The 17,503-nt window shown below is 43.9% G+C and overlaps 2 protein-coding genes across 2 annotated transcripts; one reads left to right on the top strand and one right to left on the bottom strand.

The window, feature by feature from the left end:
• Positions 1–876: 876 nt before the first annotated feature.
• plekha8 (pleckstrin homology domain containing, family A (phosphoinositide binding specific) member 8) lies at positions 877–12,759 on the bottom strand. Its single transcript, XM_052506175.1, is given in 15 exon segments — positions 877–2,397; positions 2,400–2,460; positions 3,923–3,984; positions 4,123–4,324; positions 5,091–5,149; positions 5,837–5,922; positions 7,388–7,713; positions 7,715–7,719; positions 8,148–8,284; positions 8,744–8,775; positions 9,667–9,825; positions 10,038–10,150; positions 11,443–11,598; positions 12,145–12,261; positions 12,527–12,759. Coding segments are annotated over 15 exon segments (1,689 nt in total). The 5' UTR covers positions 12,567–12,759; the 3' UTR covers positions 877–2,263.
• LOC118376331 (peptidyl-prolyl cis-trans isomerase FKBP14) lies at positions 12,723–16,640 on the top strand. Its single transcript, XM_052506121.1, is given in 5 exon segments — positions 12,723–12,797; positions 13,159–13,373; positions 13,980–14,134; positions 14,445–14,555; positions 16,579–16,640. Coding segments are annotated over 5 exon segments (618 nt in total).
• The last annotated feature ends 863 nt before the right edge of the window (positions 16,641–17,503 follow it).

Here is a 17,503-nt window from a genome sequence, read left to right on the forward strand (position 1 = left end):
ACAAAGACCATACGTACTGTGTGGTCACTTCACAACTGTAGACAAATAAACAGAACACAATTTCACAAGGTATCTGATCTTGTACATGTTGCACAAGACAAGGAAAGATGAACACGGTTCTGTCATGAATCCATGCAAATTGCAATGCACCTGTGGCAGGTTGTCACTGTAAAAAAATATATAAAACATGTTAGATTATACGATTATCAGAAAAATAAGGTTTAGGTATTAAAAGCGCACCACATGGTTACGCAATGAATAGGACTCCACTTGTGTCACACAGCATTCACCACAACATCGGTCTCTAGGTTATATAAATTAGACCATCTATTCATCAGCCTCAACATTAATGGCCAGGCATTTATAAAGAGGCACGTGGATCGTGGGCTGGCAGGGGAGCAATATAGACGCCAGTATCAATTTAAATAAATGAATGTAAAAGTTTTGAATTATATTTGACAATTTCTCCCAATTAGAGCAATCAGTTGTTTGCAGGTGTAGGTGATTGCCATGACTTGAAATTTACGTTCAGTTTTATTGCCACAAATTTCAAGTGAACAAATGAATTACTCTCATAAATGAACATAGCCTTGTGGGTATCAATTTAACCTTGTTTGACAATTATTTCTCACTGATATTAAAGGTCCTTATGCTTCCAAAACCATGCTCTCAACAAACTCAAGTGTCAGGACTCTTAAGAAAACCCCATGGAGAAGATGCCTTCATCCAATGACTTCTGTGTAATGAAGAGTCATAATCAAGGGCTAAGAAGAGGGGAACCAAAGTCTTAGAAGGTTGGGATTTCACAGGGTTGTAATGGAAACTGAAATGACTGAGGTAGAAATACCATCCAAATGACCAAAACGTAGCCATTCATGATTTCATCAAGTTTAATACATATGGAAAAATGCCATCTTATGTACATTCGTATAAAATGTGTTCTGAAATTGTGATACAAAAAGATTAGCATTAACACTAGAAATAATTCACAACAAGGAATCAGCCTATTGCACATCGGTCAGATATTCCTGCTTTGTCCAAATGGTTCAGTGCATCTATAACAAGACTGAATTAATGTCCAGAACTAAGAGGCCAAAGTTAGACTGCCTCTACGATGATCCCCATTGCATTATTCTTAACCCACATCAGTCACAGAGAGGAAAGTCAGCTAATAGAAGACAATAACAATCTATCCACCATGACTGTTAATACATTTTGAATCAAGGCCTTGCTATATATTCCACTTCAGTTGGCACCTCAGTCGAACCCTATACATTAAAACATCGACATTTCCATCCATATAGAACATGGTTTATTCCATAAGTTACTCATAAAGACTACATTTAAATGATTACGATAATGAGGATGTTAATGTCACTTGGTAAACAATACATTTGTAGATGAGACAATGTGAGAGAATGAGAATGGTTCTGGAGGGAGGGAGGAGGTGGGCTCTGGAGGGAGGGAGGATGTGGCTTCTGGAGGGAGGAGGTTGGTTCTGGAGGGAGAGAGGAGGTGGCTTCTGGAGGGAGGTGGGTTGGTGGTGGTACGCAGGTCATCCATGTAGATACAGTATATTGGTGTAGGAGTTCAGCAGGGATCAATACTAACACCGCTACATTATACTCTTCAGTGTTGTATGCAGTTCATTACATGCAGCCTATGTAGGCTGTCAAATAATGCTGTCAATAATAACAATATCAGCCTCAATTTAAAGTAAAAGTCCATATTTGTGCAATCTCAGCAACCACAGGTGCAGCTGTTCATAATGGAAGTCACAGGAGGGAAAAGAGCCTGAGTCTAAAGTACTGTACACTACATCAAGTACACCAGAGCCACCGCTCTGCTGCGGCGGCTCAGACCAGGCTCTCCTCTTCTACCTCCTCCACTTCCTCCTCCTCCTTCGTCAGTGTATCCCAGATGGTCTGAGTCTGAGGGCTCTCTTCCTCCTCTGGTAGTGTCCCTCTCAGGCCACCAGTTGGGATCTCGTCTCCTCCTCTCAGGCCACCAGTTGGGATCTCGTCTCCTCCTCTCAGGCCACCAGTTGGGATCTCGTCTCCTCCTCTCAGGCCACCAGTTGGGATCTCGTCTCCTCCTCTCAGGCCACCAGTTGGGATCTCGTCTCCTCCTCTCAGGCCACCAGTTGGGATCTCGTCTCCTCCTCTCAGGCCACCAGTTGGGATCTCGTCTCCTCCTCTCAGGCCACCAGTTGGGATCTCGTCTCCTCCTCTCAGGCCACCAGTTGGGATCTCATCTCCTCCTCTCAGACCACCTCATCTGACTCCAGGTTGTATTCTTCATACAGGGCATCCAGGATGGCCAGTTGTTTCTCCATGGCAGGCAGGTAGACCCCCAGGTCCCGGTGCATGCCTGTGTTGAATCCTTCTTTCAGCTCCTCCCCTCTCTGGACACCAGAGCCGCCGCGAAGCTGCTGTATGACGGCGCTGCTCGGAGGGCCAGCTGGGAACGGAGAGACCAAGTGTCACTAAGTCTCACACACCAAGGTTATTAGAGGTTTGTACTTACACTACTGTTCAAAAGTTTGGGGTCACTTAGAAAATGTCCTTGTTTTTGAAAGAAAAGCACTTTTTTTGTCCATTAAAATAACATTGTTTATGTTGTAAATGACTATTGTAGCTGGAAACGGCAGATTTGTTTAATGGAATATCTACATAGGCGTACAGAGGCCCATTATCAGCAACCATCACTCCTGTGTTCCAACGGCACGTTGTGTTAGCTAATCCAAGTTCATAATTTTAAAAGGCTAATTGATCATTAGAAAACCCTTTTGCAATTATGTTAGCACAGCTGAAAACTGTTGTGCTGATTTAAAGAAACAATACAAAAAAACTGACCTACTTTAAACTAGTTGAGCATCAACATTTGTGGGTTCGATTACAGTCTCAAAATGGCCAGAAACAAGTAACTTTCTTCTTAAACTCATCAGTTTCTTGGCAATTTCTCACATTAAATAGTGTTCATTTCTCAGAACAAGAATAGACTGAAGATCTCGTACAACGCTGTGTCCACGCTGTAGACGTCCTGGGCTGGTGTGGTTATACGTGGTCTGCGATTGAGGCCGGTTGGACATATGGTCAAATTCTCTAAAATTATGTTGGAGGGGGCTTATGGTAGAGAATTTAAGATTAAATTCTCTGGTGGACATTCCTGCAGTCAGTATGCCAATTGCATGCTCCCTCAACTTTAGACATCTGTGGCATTGTGTTTGACAAAACTGCACATTTTAGTGGCCTTTTATTGTCCCCAGCACAAGGTGCCCTTGTGTAATGATCATCCTGTTTAATCAGCTTCTTGATATGCCACATCTGTCAGGTGAATGGATTGTCTTGGCAAGGGAGAAATTCTCACTATCAGGGATGTAAACAAATTTGGGCACAACATTTCAGAGAAATAAGCTTTCGTGCCTCTATGAAATTTATGGAAACTTAACATGTTGCATTTATATTTTTATTCAGTATAATATTATTTCAGTTTGTGTGTGATATAGGGGTTATATACATTATAAAGAAAACCTTTTTATAAACAATGGCAACTCTGCCATGTTGATCTGAGCCTTGCTGTTAGAGAACATTAATGTCTGACTTTCAGCTGTCGCAAATGCACCCCCCGACTCCAGTCCTTGACAGCTGGTTGTTTTAGAATTACCACTCAAACGCGCCCAATATCTGCAGTGCTGCTCCTCGTCTTGCGGAGTCTCCCTTTAAATTATAAAGTCAATCTCAATGTGATCCGCAAGATTCAGAAGCTTGAAAACCCCATTCGAAAAAAATCCTTAAACCCCATTTTTGCCCCCCCAAAAAAAACTACATTTTAGTTTTTATTTTAGTTTGTTTTGGAGTCAAAGATAGCAGTTTCAGTATAGTTTTTCAAACAGGTTTGTTGATTATCAAGTATTACTCACAGCAAATACACCTCGCACAACCCATCCATGATACTGCCGTAGACTCCGTCCATAAGCATTACCTGAGTGGACGAGGGAGGGGAGTGTGTTAGGAATACAGAGGACATTACGTAATACACTATATGACATCAAACCAAAAGAGGACTATCACCTAACCATTAACCGTGTGTGTGTACCACAGTGTTGCCATGCTAACTCACCCAGCGCTCCAGGGATATCCCTTTCCCCAGAGTTGACCAGGGACAGGAACTCCTTGAGGAACTTGAGTCCTCGTTTGAGCCACAGCAGGGCCTCGGTGGCTGAGTTGCGGACGCGGGCCACGCCGGTCTGCACCTCGTGGAGCACTATGGTCTGCAGTGTGGGGAAGCTGCCCGGGTCCGACGACAGCTTCTGGTGGATCTTCTACAGACAGCCACACAGAGAGACAGAAGAACTTGTCGTCATAAAGACAATGTCTAATGACCAAATGGCACCCTATTCCCTTTATAGTACACTATATGTGCACCCTGGTCAAAAGTAGTGCACTACATAGGGAATAGGGCACCGTTTGTTACGCAGCCCCAGCAGTTCTTATAGGTTTCTAAATCTGGTTGGTTGTGTCGTGTTGCCACTTAGCAGGTTTAATTGTTCCATGACAACACTGGAAACCATAGCTTGTTATTTCTTGGTGGCGGTAGAGTAAAATAACTCTGTTAAAGCCCCTGCTAGTGAAATGTTCCAGTGCTTTATACACACAGCACTGCCTAATGACAATATATCACTTTCACCTTCCAGCACAGAAATTGTTAGAACAGTATTTGTTTAGAGTGTATTCTGCCCAACTGAAGAGTTCACAGGGCAGGTTAAGGACCCTATTCCCCTCTGTAGTGCACTACTTCTGTACTGTGCTACCGTATATAGGGAATAGGGTGCCATTTGGGACAGAACCGGTGGGTGTAAAAGTCCATTTGGTCCCATTGTAACTGCATGGAGGGAGGAGAGTCCCTCTTGTGGTCATTTAGAGAACTGTTGATACCAGACAGGCTTATACAACATCTGCACCCAGAATGTTATGCTGATTTGAGCAGCTTTTTAAAAAGGTAGGCTTTAGTAAACTTAATCTAACTTTAATTTCCTGTAATGTAAAAATCTAACATTGTTCTAAACTCAAGACAGCCTTTCCTCTTACCTTGATGTTTCCTGTAAAATCCATTTTTACTGGACCAAATACTGTGGATCCTAGTTTGTCTGAGGAGAGAGAGTCCAATGTCACTTCAATGCTGGATATTTTTGTTACACTATTGTTTGTCCTTGTGGGGCGGTTTCACGGACACATATTAAGGATAGTCCTGGACTAAAAAAACAGTTTGACAGAGAATCTCCATTAAATGCCTTTGAGTCAAGAATGTGTGTTAATCTGTGTCCGGGACCCCCCACCCCCAGTGTTTTATTCCCCAGTAACCATTACAAATTGATGTAGACTTCACTAGAAGAGTAAATTCTAAGTATAACATGGAAGAGATCGTACGCCTGGAGGATCCAGAGCAATGTGTGTAACATACAATACATACCCGTAGCTCTCTATAGTTTATCACAGTGACATGCATTATGGTCGGATCACACGAACAATGGACAGAGGGCTGTTGTATGACTTCAACATGGATTATACACTCCAGACTCACATACACACACCCTCCCTCCCAGGAAACCCAGACACTTGATTAGTAAGTAAGAGAAAGAAATGCCTCCAGTCAACCAGAGAACACATCCAATAGGATGATCAATTAGATGCAGACGAGGAGAACAGTATGGACATGTGAGAGGAGACTGAAGGGAACAGAGCATGCACCACCACCAGGTGGAAAAGATTATTTACAACATGTTTCACAAAAGATGGAGGAAGAGACAGACAGAGGAGTGAAGTGACCGTCCTACCTAATACAGGCACTATTGCATAGCATGAGTCCAAAAAGGCTTGTGTAGGAATACCACTGTCACCGTCCAGTCTTATATCACTAAATCTAAAGAGAAGTCAGAGAGATTCAAACAAGGGGAGATATTAGTGAGGTCCGGCATCAACAACCTTTATTTCATTCAATCAAACCAAAACAGAAAAGAAACAGATACAACCAAAGTCAAAGCCAAAGACAGCCTCCACACAAGACCATGCCGTCAGGCCATTGGGTGATTTGATACTTGTTTTGAGTTCTTGTCTCTAACTTAGATACACCTGTATAATAAATAGTTCTAATGTATCAAAAGCATATCAGCTATGTTCCCCAACCTCTACGGCGTTCTAAGGATTTCGTTTTCACTAGTTCTGTGTTGGAGGTTTACTGCACTTAAAAACATTAACACTGCATGGTCTCTCCCAGTCATTGGAATACTGTAATATCACAAGTTAACATCATGATCATTCATATCACAGTTATGATCATTCAATTCACGGTTATGATCGTTAAAATCTTATCTTAATGCTGAATAACACTGTTAAAAAGGGGCTTTCAAATGTCATCAAAATGAAAAGAAAATAAAGAGTGAAATTACCAAAAAAGCACAACAAGAAAATCAGATGAGGGCATCTCTGTAATAGTCATGTGATCAACCGAGAACACACCAGGGTAAAACTTGTTATATGTTCAAATGGGTTTAGAAAGTCAACAAAAAACTTGCTCTGTTTTAACCTAGTCAGTCATTAACAGCAACGGAGTTGGCAAGAGCGCAAAGATCTGGGACCAGGCTAGTTCTCCCTTTTTGTTTTCGCACAGGCATGGAAAAATGACCTTTGCCCTTTCATACCCAAAGCATTAGCATTGGGCCTAAACAGTATATATCAGAGTAGCACAATTTACAGCATAATCTGAACACACTAAATACATTAATCTCAATAATAAATACCTCATTGTGGAATCAACATCATTACAGTACCTAGAATAATTATAGGAAATATGGGGATTAATCGATTAGTGTATGTGTTGGCCCTTGTTCTGTCTAGTTCCTGCTTGTGAAATATTAGCATGGACCGCAGTAGTAAAACACCTACACTCTGGGGTGAAGCTTTCCGAGTTACGGATCTATCATCAGCTTCCCCTCCCACAATGCAACAAGTGAAATCTAGGCAAGCCCAAATATCTTATGTAGACTTTTCCTTCTTTTTTCCCCCATACAAGTCATTTCTCTTATTTCAAGATATTTAGCTAAATATTTTACCTTAATACAATGATGTCTATGCGTTCAATATGAAGGAAGATGGAGGTAGTTTCGTGAGCTAATGCTAACTAGCTTAGCGCAAAGAAAATGTCTTCTGCATCAGCTAGGATGCTAGCAGATACCCAAGACTTCCAGTCTTTGAGCTAATGCTACATTGCCAAAATCCCAAACTATCCCTTTAATGCAAAACTGACCACAGATCAGCATTCTAGGGTCAACTTCACCCTACACCGTAAGGTCTACAGTATGTGTCCCTCCTGCGGTGTGTCCCCATACCTGTGACTCATCGTACTGAAGAATGTGTCCACCTGCTCTGTCTCCTCTTCTTCTCCCTGTGGCTGGGCAGGCTGCTCATCCTCCAGCTTGGCTTCCTCTTGGTCAGTGACAGCTTCCTGTTGGTTCTGGTTCACTTCCTGTTTCTCTTCTTCTTGGGCGTTGCTCATTTCCTGCTCCACCTCTTTGAATTCCTCCTCCTCCTCCCTCTTCCTGCTGTGCTGGTTGGTCGGTGTGTTCTGGGTCAGGGTTTGTGTGGGTGGTTTGGGTAGTGGCCTCCTCTTCCACTGCAGACTCCTCTGGGCCCTGGGGGTCCCCGCCGACTGGGCTATTCTCTGTATGGCACAGAGAGACACACAACATGTTCACAAATGTTCTGTTCCAGTTGGCATGTATGAGCCATAGCAACTAGCATGTGAAACCCAGTCAAGCAGAAATTGTCAATGTAATTTCAAGGAGAACTCTAAACCACTACCTTAAAAGTATCTAGGTGTGCCATATTGTGAAAGAAGCACTTTCTGAGTTCCACATTTATCAAGTGCCAGTGATACATCTAGCTTCGTACAATGGGGTCCGTTATTTTAATCAATGTTAAGATAAATATAATAAATCATTGCCACCTTCAGCTGGTCCTCTTTCTACAGAACTCCTGCATGGTGAGCAGTAAAAGATCTCATGCTTTGGAGGTGGTCCTGGTTCACATACAGGGTGTGTGTGTGTATACATGTACATTTGAAAGGGCAAGTGTATTTAAATGAGAGACCTGTTGGGGGTGTTTGGGTGGTTCTCTCAGGGAGCGTGTCTGGTCCGTCTCGTTGGTCTGGTCCCTCTGCTCCAGAGTCAAGGCTCTGGTTGTCATGTGTTACAGATCCTCCTGAGATTTCTTTACACTCCCTGTGTCTGGAGAAAAAGACAATTAAGCCCCCCCACATCCCAGAGAACAAGACAATAACCCCCCACATCCCAGAGAACAAGACAATAACCCCCCACATCCCAGAGAACAAGACAATAACCCCCCACATCCCAGAGAACAAGACAATAACCCCCCACATCCCAGAGAACAAGACAATAACCCCCCACATCCCAGAGAACAAGACAATAACCCCCCACATCCCAGAGAACAAGACAATAACCCCCCACATCCCAGAGAACAAGACAATAACCCCCCACATCCCAGAGAACAAGACAAATACCCCCCACAGAGTTATCATGGATACATATCTAATGCTGTAGTTTCATGCAGTTAGTGGACATGTAGCAATTCATGGAAGATGGAGATAAGGGAGTGCTGGTGTAAAGGTTGAGAACGTGAGGAACACGTTAGCTTCAAACCAAACTTCTGAAAAGAGAGCCACCTACTTTTCCTGATTTGATTGATTGACAGGTTTGACCTGTGGAACAACAACAAAATGCACATTAGCCAAAGACAGAGCAGTATGGAGAGAAACCGTTGGCTGGCTAAGCTCATGTGTAGAATCACGTCAAATCAAAAGGTAGTCCTAATGTTTCCTCCGACACATTGGTGCGGCTGGCTTCCGGGTTGGATGCGCGCTGTGTTATGAAGCAGTGCGACTTGGTTGGGTTGTGTTTCGGAGGACGCACGGCTTTCGACCTTAGTCTCTCCTGAGCCCGTACGGGAGTTGTAGCGATGAGACAAAATAGTAACTACTAACATTGGATACCATGAAATTGGGGAGAAAAGGGGGTAAAATAAAATATCAAATATAAAAACGACTTAAGATATTGGCTCCAATCTAGGTTGAGCCTTTAGATTTTGTGACAACTAAAGAATCTTTTTCCACTTCTCTCAGACTTATAAAACACGTTTCCAAAACGCACTACCAAATATGGTGGTGAGAGGAAGCCCAGTGGCCAGTGGGTGAAGATGGAACCAGATGGATTTTGGCCGACATTCTGCTGATTTTCTCATCAATTAAACATTTGATCGCAATACAGTTCTGTTACCAAAACTAAAATATGTTACAAACAGAGTGGACTAAGTTTTGTAGACTTTACCGTTTCCCAAAGTTTTAAAATTGTTTTTACTTAGGAGTGCAAATTCAAATTGAGTTGTTGCACATGCTCACTTCAGGGTAGGGGCAAATATGCAAAGGAATACTAGAACGCGCCAATAGGATCTCGCTAGTTCATGCTTGGCTCTGCCCACCTCCTTGCTTGTTCTGCCCAATATGACTAATTTGTTCTCATTTGAAACGATGGGCTGTGGTCTATCTTGGTTTAGTTATAAAAAACCTTTGGCATCTCTATGTGTAAGCCGGTACCTTCTGGGGTTTGATGGTTGCCACGGGAGGTGACCCGGGCGGGGTCTTTGTGGCCTGGTCTGAGCTGAAGGTGCGGTTGGCGATCAGCATGCACTCCTCCAACGTCTTGATGAAGGTGGAGCATGTAGATTTCACCATGGTGCCAGGGTTCTCCCCAGCCTGAAACAGACACACAGATATACACAACCATCAACTCCTAAGCAGTTTGCTTATCCCTTGTTTGTGCTGTAAAAGTGACTGGCCATTTGCATTGCAACATAATCCACTGGCGATTCAAACAGAGCATACATACTGAACTCAGTGAGAAAAGGTTTTCTGGTTGCACAGAGAATAAATAGGCCATTGAAAAATCACCCCACCCTCTGTCTTACCTCCTCAGTCTCCTCACTGTCCTTGATCTGGTTAACTTGCTGGAGCAGAAGGTCACAGTACAGCCTCAACTCTGACATCTTGGTCTTAAGAGCCTCTGTGTTCTCCTGGTGCTCTGAGGGAGAGAGAGAGACGCGATGAAAATATCCTTGGTTGTGTTATGTGAATATTTAAGATGAATAAAGATCATATTCTCTGCATACATTTCCCTCTCTATAATACACAATGTCCAGTGTTCTGTTGGTGTCTCTCTATAATACACAATGTCCAGGCCCTCTATAATACACAATGTCCAGTGTTCTGTTGGTGGCTCTCTATAATAAACAATGTCCAGTGTTCTGTTGGTGGCTCTCTATAATAAACAATGTCCAGTGTTCTGTTGGTGGCTCTCTATAATAAACAATGTCCAGTTGGTGACTTTCGGGGTGATGGTCACTAGACTGGATGCTGTGTGTTACGGATTAAACTCATATCTGTTGATAGTGATTGACGCCAGACTGGATGTACAAGGACTAAACACACTGTTTATTATTGTGTTGTCTGAAACACTGTGATCCTGTAGAAGCTGACAGTCACTGCCTTTTGTTTTAACTTCATACAAGCCTTCTGGGCTGGTGTTTACAGAGCAGCTGTCTGCTGATTAGGATTTAGTCTCAGAGAAGGCCAGGTAGACATTTTCTCTGCTGCTGTGCTGGAGGCGTCTCCCTGTTATAATTTGTAATAAACAGGATTGGCTTTAACTGAGACTGCTCTTCTCTTTTGTTCACCTGGAAATTCATTTTACTGGTTACGTCCCAAATGACACCCTATTCCCTATTTAGTGCACTACTTTTGACCAGGGTCAATAGGCAAGTAGTGCACTATATGGGAATAGATGCCATTTGGGATGCGGAGGTTCTCACGTACTTGCTGTAGATCATCAACTAGTCAGCAGCGGGACAATTTTTTTATTGAGCTGGGTCAGAACATAATTAAAAATAATTTGTAGACTGAAAATTGACCGCAAGAATCACAAAATATATTTGACAAAAACATAATCACTTCAAACCTTGCTTACATTTATACGATCACGTCTCTATTATGTGGGAATACTTTGGAACAGATTTTACAGTCTCACGTCCAACAAATAAACACATTGTTTTGGGGGTTTTTTTGCTCAGAAAACTTGGGTGATTTTATTTGTCCCTCCCTCAGGCCACCAGTTGAGGAATATAAACACATTCATTTCATGAAGTCAGTTGGATAGCTTTTAACAGGTCACCCATGTAGACCTACATGTCCATGGCAGGCACCAGGCTACAACAGGTAAAACCAAGCCAAATACCCACACAGCAGCATGAAATCGTGTTTCAGTCAAGCTATTGTGTTTTCAGACTTGTTTGGAGTAACCCAAAGCTCACACCTTACCTTTCTCTCTCTTGGTTCGGTTGTCTGTGAGGCAGGCCTTTGCAGATCCCAATGCGACCAGCCATTTCTGCCTCTCCGCTGCGTTGATGGCTCTGAGGTAGAAGTACTGTTCTCCAGGGATGGTCAGGTCAACCCGTGTGAAGTCAGAGGAGTGGACTAGTAGGGAGAGATGGTGGAAGAGAGAGAAAGACAGAAAGTGTGTAAACCCCAGTTAACAGCAGACTCAAGGGTGTAGGACAGTGGTTCCCAACCTTTTTTGGTTACTGTACCACCAACTGAATGTAGCTCTGCCTGGAGGACCCGCTCATGTGCCATTTACCAGTAGGCATATGGGCTCATGAGTCTTCTCAAGTACTCCTGTGGATAGGCCAAGTAGCCCAGGTTGGGACCCACTGGGGTAGGAGACATTTTGGCAATCATATGTGGTTGTTATGTTGTCTATAGTTTGTCTGCCTTTGTATATTCCACTTCATTTGTACACTAGAGTGCACTATATGTTGGGTCATGGGTCACATGTATATAGCTATGCACACAGGTAAGCAGGAAGTGGGTTTTTGGGGACAAAAACAATATAGACTAAGCTTCAGATTGACTCTTCAGTAGGGTGTAGCCTATCTAGTTCAAAGGACCGCAACAGTTAGCATGTTGTCATAATACAGGCCACTGTCTTTACCAGGCCAATAATAGCTACCAAGTACCAACCTTGTATTTCACACACTGAGATTTTGATGCTTCCCTTGCAACCTTTCCAGGAATCCTCTTGCGAGTCATAGTAGGACAAAGTCCCTCCTTCCAGTACAAACCAGCGAGGCTGCCAACCTGGAAAAAAGGATGTTGATAACTATGACCACTGTGAAAAACAACATTCACTATTCATTGTAACCTGTAGTTGCTAGCTATCTAGCTAGCTAACAGAGCAAGAAATATGACTCAGTGCCATCCAATTAAAATTAGCTAACTAAGGTTAGATCATGTTGTTTTTCTGGCTGATTACCTGTCCAGCTAGTTGTTAGCTAGCTAGCTAACAATCTGATTCAAAGCGGACTTATTCAGAAGCTCAGTTAGCTGCTTAGTTTCTTCTTACCACTTATGTAATTTGTCCACTTGAATAGGATTCCCTCCATTCTTCATCTGTTTCTGAGGTTCATTACTTGTTTATTAGAACAAGACGCCGGCCACAGCTGATCCTGGAGACTCAATTTCATTCCCAAGTAAGATTTTCGGAAATAAAGGACCCGTTTCATTTGGATACGACAGAAAAGTACGTAAATCATACATGAATGGGGTTCCGTGAGATCCTGCCCAGTTCTATGACGTCAAAGGATTTGCGTTTTAGGCCCTGTGGACGTAACAATGTGGGAGGAACTATGTATGTCCTCCAATGAACAGAAACTATTTAGAAATTGGGTGCGGCCTCCAAACATTCTCTCCAATCGCAAAAAAAAGGTGGTCTCACAAGTGAACAAGGGAAACATTTTGCAAGTACCTCTCTCAGTTTGACTGCCACGTAGCCATCAATTGGGCTAGACTCTGTGCTTCTACACCTGCATTGCTTGCTGTTTGGGGTTTTAGGCTGGGTTTCTGTACAGCACTTTGAGATATCAGCTGATGTACGAAGGGCTATATAAATACATTTGATTTGATTTTATTTGTTGCACACTTGTTAGTCAGGCCTAGTTGTGTACTCTGGTGTGATTAATCTATCTATCCAACCAGAAACCACTGAAATGTAACTTTTATATTTTTGCCAATTTTTTTCGTGCTTTTTATATATATATATATATGAATGGCGCTAAACTACCCGAACCAGTGGTGAAAATTGAGGTTTTGCATAAACCCTTTGCCTGCTTTCAGAAGTCGAAATATGGAGACATACTTCTTGTGCACTTTGAGGGATTTCTGGAGAGCAATGGCACCATGTTTCATTCCAGGTGACTTGTTGAAACCGATATGAAATGCTCTGTTGATTGGATACGGTTCCGTTGCCTGTTGCTGCAATCTTAGTCTACTAACCAATGGTCAACCAGTCCATCATACTCAAGGGTTGAATTGAGATCTTGAAGTTGGCACAAAAAAAACCCAGTTGCCCACCAAATGAATCCCCTTAATCACACTCCCATAACACCTGCATGTTTGTCGACATTGATAATCGATGTGTTTGTTTTTCTGAGTAACCGTTTGGTTTTTGGGACAGTCCAATCAAAAATTATATTTGGTATTTTGTCAATTAGTCCACCATTAATACAATCCTAAAAATGGTTCATGCCAGAACTGTGTTTTTGCGTGTGAACCAGAGGAGGCTGGTGAGAGAAGCTATAGGAGGATGGGCTCATTTTAATGGCTGGAATGAACAGTATCAAGTATATGGAAACGACATGTTTGACTCCGTTCCATGAATTCCTTTCCAGCCATTACAATGAGCCCATCCTCCCATTGCTCCTCCCACCAGCTGCCACTGGTGTGGAATAGTCCTTTCATTTAGTGGTTACTGACTTTTCTTTAAGAACACTATGATGGATCTGTGTGACTCTTGTCAGCTGTAACCACAGGGACAAGCAGCCAGTGTGGTTCACCCTGGGGATCTGAGAGGTGATCAAGGGTTGGGATAAGGGGCTGAAGAACATGTGTCCAGGAGGGAGGAGGGAGCTCATTATCCCCCCAGCTCTGGCCTATGGCAAAGAGGGAAAAGGTATTGCACATGTATTAACCTATGACTACCAGTAGCCTAGTGCTTACCTAACCCTTCATACCCAATTACAGAACGTTAGCCTGCTCATTAGTGTGAACGTTAGTGTGATCTCCTGAAACACTGAAATCCATAATTACTTTAATTCGCTAGGTGATTCTTTTGTGTCAAGGGTCAATGTCATCGGATGCACCACAAATGGGACAATGCTTTACTTTTGACTAGAGCCCTCTGGATGAAATAAGTACACTAGGGAATAGGATGGCATTTGGGAAACAGCCATCGTGTTATATTGCTCACATGTATTTTGTCAGGTAAAATCACCCTGAGAGGACGTTGATCTTTGACATTGAGATCATGGAGATTCGGAACGGTCCCAGGTCCCATGAGTCGTTCCAGGAAATGGATCTAAACCATGACTGGAGGCATCAGAGGACTCTACACACGGCAGGGATTAGTGGACCCTCCAGTCACAAGCTACATGTGACTCATGTTTTTGCGAGGCAGAGGATCCCTGGTTCGAGCTCAGTAAGGGACAGGGTACCGAAGGAAGGAAGTGATACTGTTAAGCAAGCTACAGCGATACTGTTACACCAGGATAAACTCAATCAAGCCCAGTATTTTAACCCAGGTCTAGTGATTGTTAATCTCCTGTAGGCAGATTATTTTACTTCTGGGTTACAGAGATGAGGTGTTTGGAGAGGCACTGATAGTAGAGTACAGGATGAACAGTAGAGGGCGCTAATTCTTATGTTTTCATACCAATACCCAAAGTCTAGAACAACTCCTTTGCTTACTTGGAGAGAACAGTTGAAGTGAAAAGCTCACAGAAGCCATTCCATCACAAATATTTGTCCCCCTTTTTCACACCATCTGTAACACGGGTGAATAAGCAGATTACATAGAGCAACGGAGAATACAGTATTTTCTTCTGCGTGAATCTGAGTTGAAAAATAATTAACCAGATCATTCCTTTATACTGTACATTTCACTTAACGAAGGTCATCAGTCAGCCATTATCCAGTCCCCTCCTGTCATTATCCAGACTGTCATTCCAGTCCGGCAGACCTTCTCGGCACTTACCATTATCAGTCCTCGCACTGTCAACTCATCCCTGACCACTGTCATTATCCAGTCCCTCACTGTCTTAGTTGCAGGTCCGGCACTGTCTTAAAAACCTTATCAGGTCCGCACTGTCAACAACTAGACCAGGTCCCGGCACTGTCATTATCCAGTCCCGGCACTGTCATTATCCAGTCCCGCACTGTCAGCTCTCCCGCACTGTCATTAGAATGACCTTCATTATCAGGTCCAAATCATTATCAGGTTGGCACTGTCATTCAACACTGCTTATCAGGTCCCGGCACTGTCATTATCCGGAGGCGGCACTGTCATTATCAGGTCTGGCACTGTCATTATCCCAGTCCCGGCACTGTCACTGTGAACCATCAGATCCTCCCGGCACTGTCATTATCCACCCTGTCATTGGGCATCCATTATCAGGTCCCACGCACTATCATTCAGGTCCTGGCACTGTCATTAGCAACCATTACCAGGTGGCGTGGCGAGCACTGTCATTATCAGGTCTCACCACTGGTGTCCCCCATTATCAGGTCCTGGCTCTTGTCATTATCAAGTCACTTGGCACTGTCATTAGCAACCATTATCATGGTCTCTCACTGTCATTATCAGTCATGGCACTGTCATTAATCATTATCAGGTCCCGGCACTATCATGACCAGGTGGCACTGTCATTCTCATGTCTGGCACTGTCATTATCAGTGTGTCATTACGGTCACTGGCACTGTCATTAGCTGAACCTCATCAGGTCCCGGCACTATCTTTATCAGGGGATGGCACTGTCATTCCATGATCTCGCCATCACGGTCATTACAGGTCCATTGTGTCACTGTCCCAGAGCGCTAAGAACCATTGGCGGTCCTGGCACTGTCATTCTCAACCAACATCAGGCGGGTCCCTGGCACTGTCAGGTTCATGCTCTACAACATTATCAGGTCCTGGCACTGTCACAGAACCATTATCAGGTCCCAGGCACTGTCATTGCAACCATTATCAGGTCCTGGCACTGTCATTAGCAACCATTATCAGGTCCTGGCACTGTCATTAGCCATTAAGGTCCCCTGGCACTGTCAGCCCGTCTGGTGTTCAACCATTCCCAGGTCCTGGCACTGTCATTAGCAACCATTATCAGGTCCTGGCACTGTCATTAGCAACCATTATCAGGTCCTGGCACTGTCATTAGCAACAAGACCATGGTCCTGGCACTGTCATTAGGAACCATTATCAGGTCCTGGCAGGTCATTCAGCCCAACCATTATCAGGTCCTGGCACTGTCATTAGCATCCATTATCAGGTCCTGGCACTGTCACCACTGCAGCCAGTATCAGGTCCTGGCACTGTCATTAACAGCCATGATCAGGTCCTGGCACTGTCATTGGACCAAATCAGGTCCTGGCACGCCAGGACAGCGGAGTCAGGTCCTCACCATTAGCAGACCATGATCAGGTCCTGGCACTCTTCAATGAATACCAGGATAGTCCTGGCACTGTCAAGCAACCATTATCAATCCTTCTGTGGCAACCCAGGTCTCTCCCAAAAAAAAAAAAAAAAAAGGTCCTGGCACTGTCTGTTCCACCATGTCATCAGGTCCTGGCACTGTCATTAGCAGCCATGATCAGGTCCTGGCACTGTCATTAGCAGCCATGTCAGGTCCTGGCACTGTCATTAAGCCATGATCAGGTCCTGGCACTGTACATTTCAGCCATGATCAGGTCCTGGCACTGTCAGTCAGCCATTATCCAGTCCCGGCACTGTCATTATCCAGTCCCGGCACTGTCATTATCCAGTCCCGGCACTGTCATTATCAGGTCCCGGCACTGTCATTAGCAACCATTATCAGGTCCCGGCACTGTCATTATCAGGTCATGGCACTGTCATTAGCAACCATTATCAGGTCCTGGCACTGTCATTAGCAACCATTATCAGGTCCTGGCACTGTCATTAGCAACCATTATCAGGTCCTGGCACTGTCATTAGCAGCCATGATCAGGTCCTGGCACTGTCATTAGCAACCATTATCAGGTCCTGGCACTGTCATTAGCAGCCATGATCAGGTCCTGGCACTGTCATTAGCAGCCATGATCAGGTCCTGGCACTGTCATTAGCAACCATTATCAGGTCCTGGCACTGTCATTAGCAACCATTATCAGGTCCTGGCACTGTCATTAGCAACCATTATCAGGTCCTGGCACTGTCATTAGCAACCATTATCAGGTCCTGGCACTGTCATTAGCAGCCATGATCAGGTCCTGGCACTGTCATTAGCAGCCATGATCAGGTCCTGGCACTGTCATT

The sequence above is a fragment of the Oncorhynchus keta genome, unplaced genomic scaffold (assembly GCF_023373465.1).
Source record: "Oncorhynchus keta strain PuntledgeMale-10-30-2019 unplaced genomic scaffold, Oket_V2 Un_contig_25607_pilon_pilon, whole genome shotgun sequence".
In the NCBI taxonomy this organism is placed as follows: domain Eukaryota; kingdom Metazoa; phylum Chordata; class Actinopteri; order Salmoniformes; family Salmonidae; genus Oncorhynchus; species Oncorhynchus keta.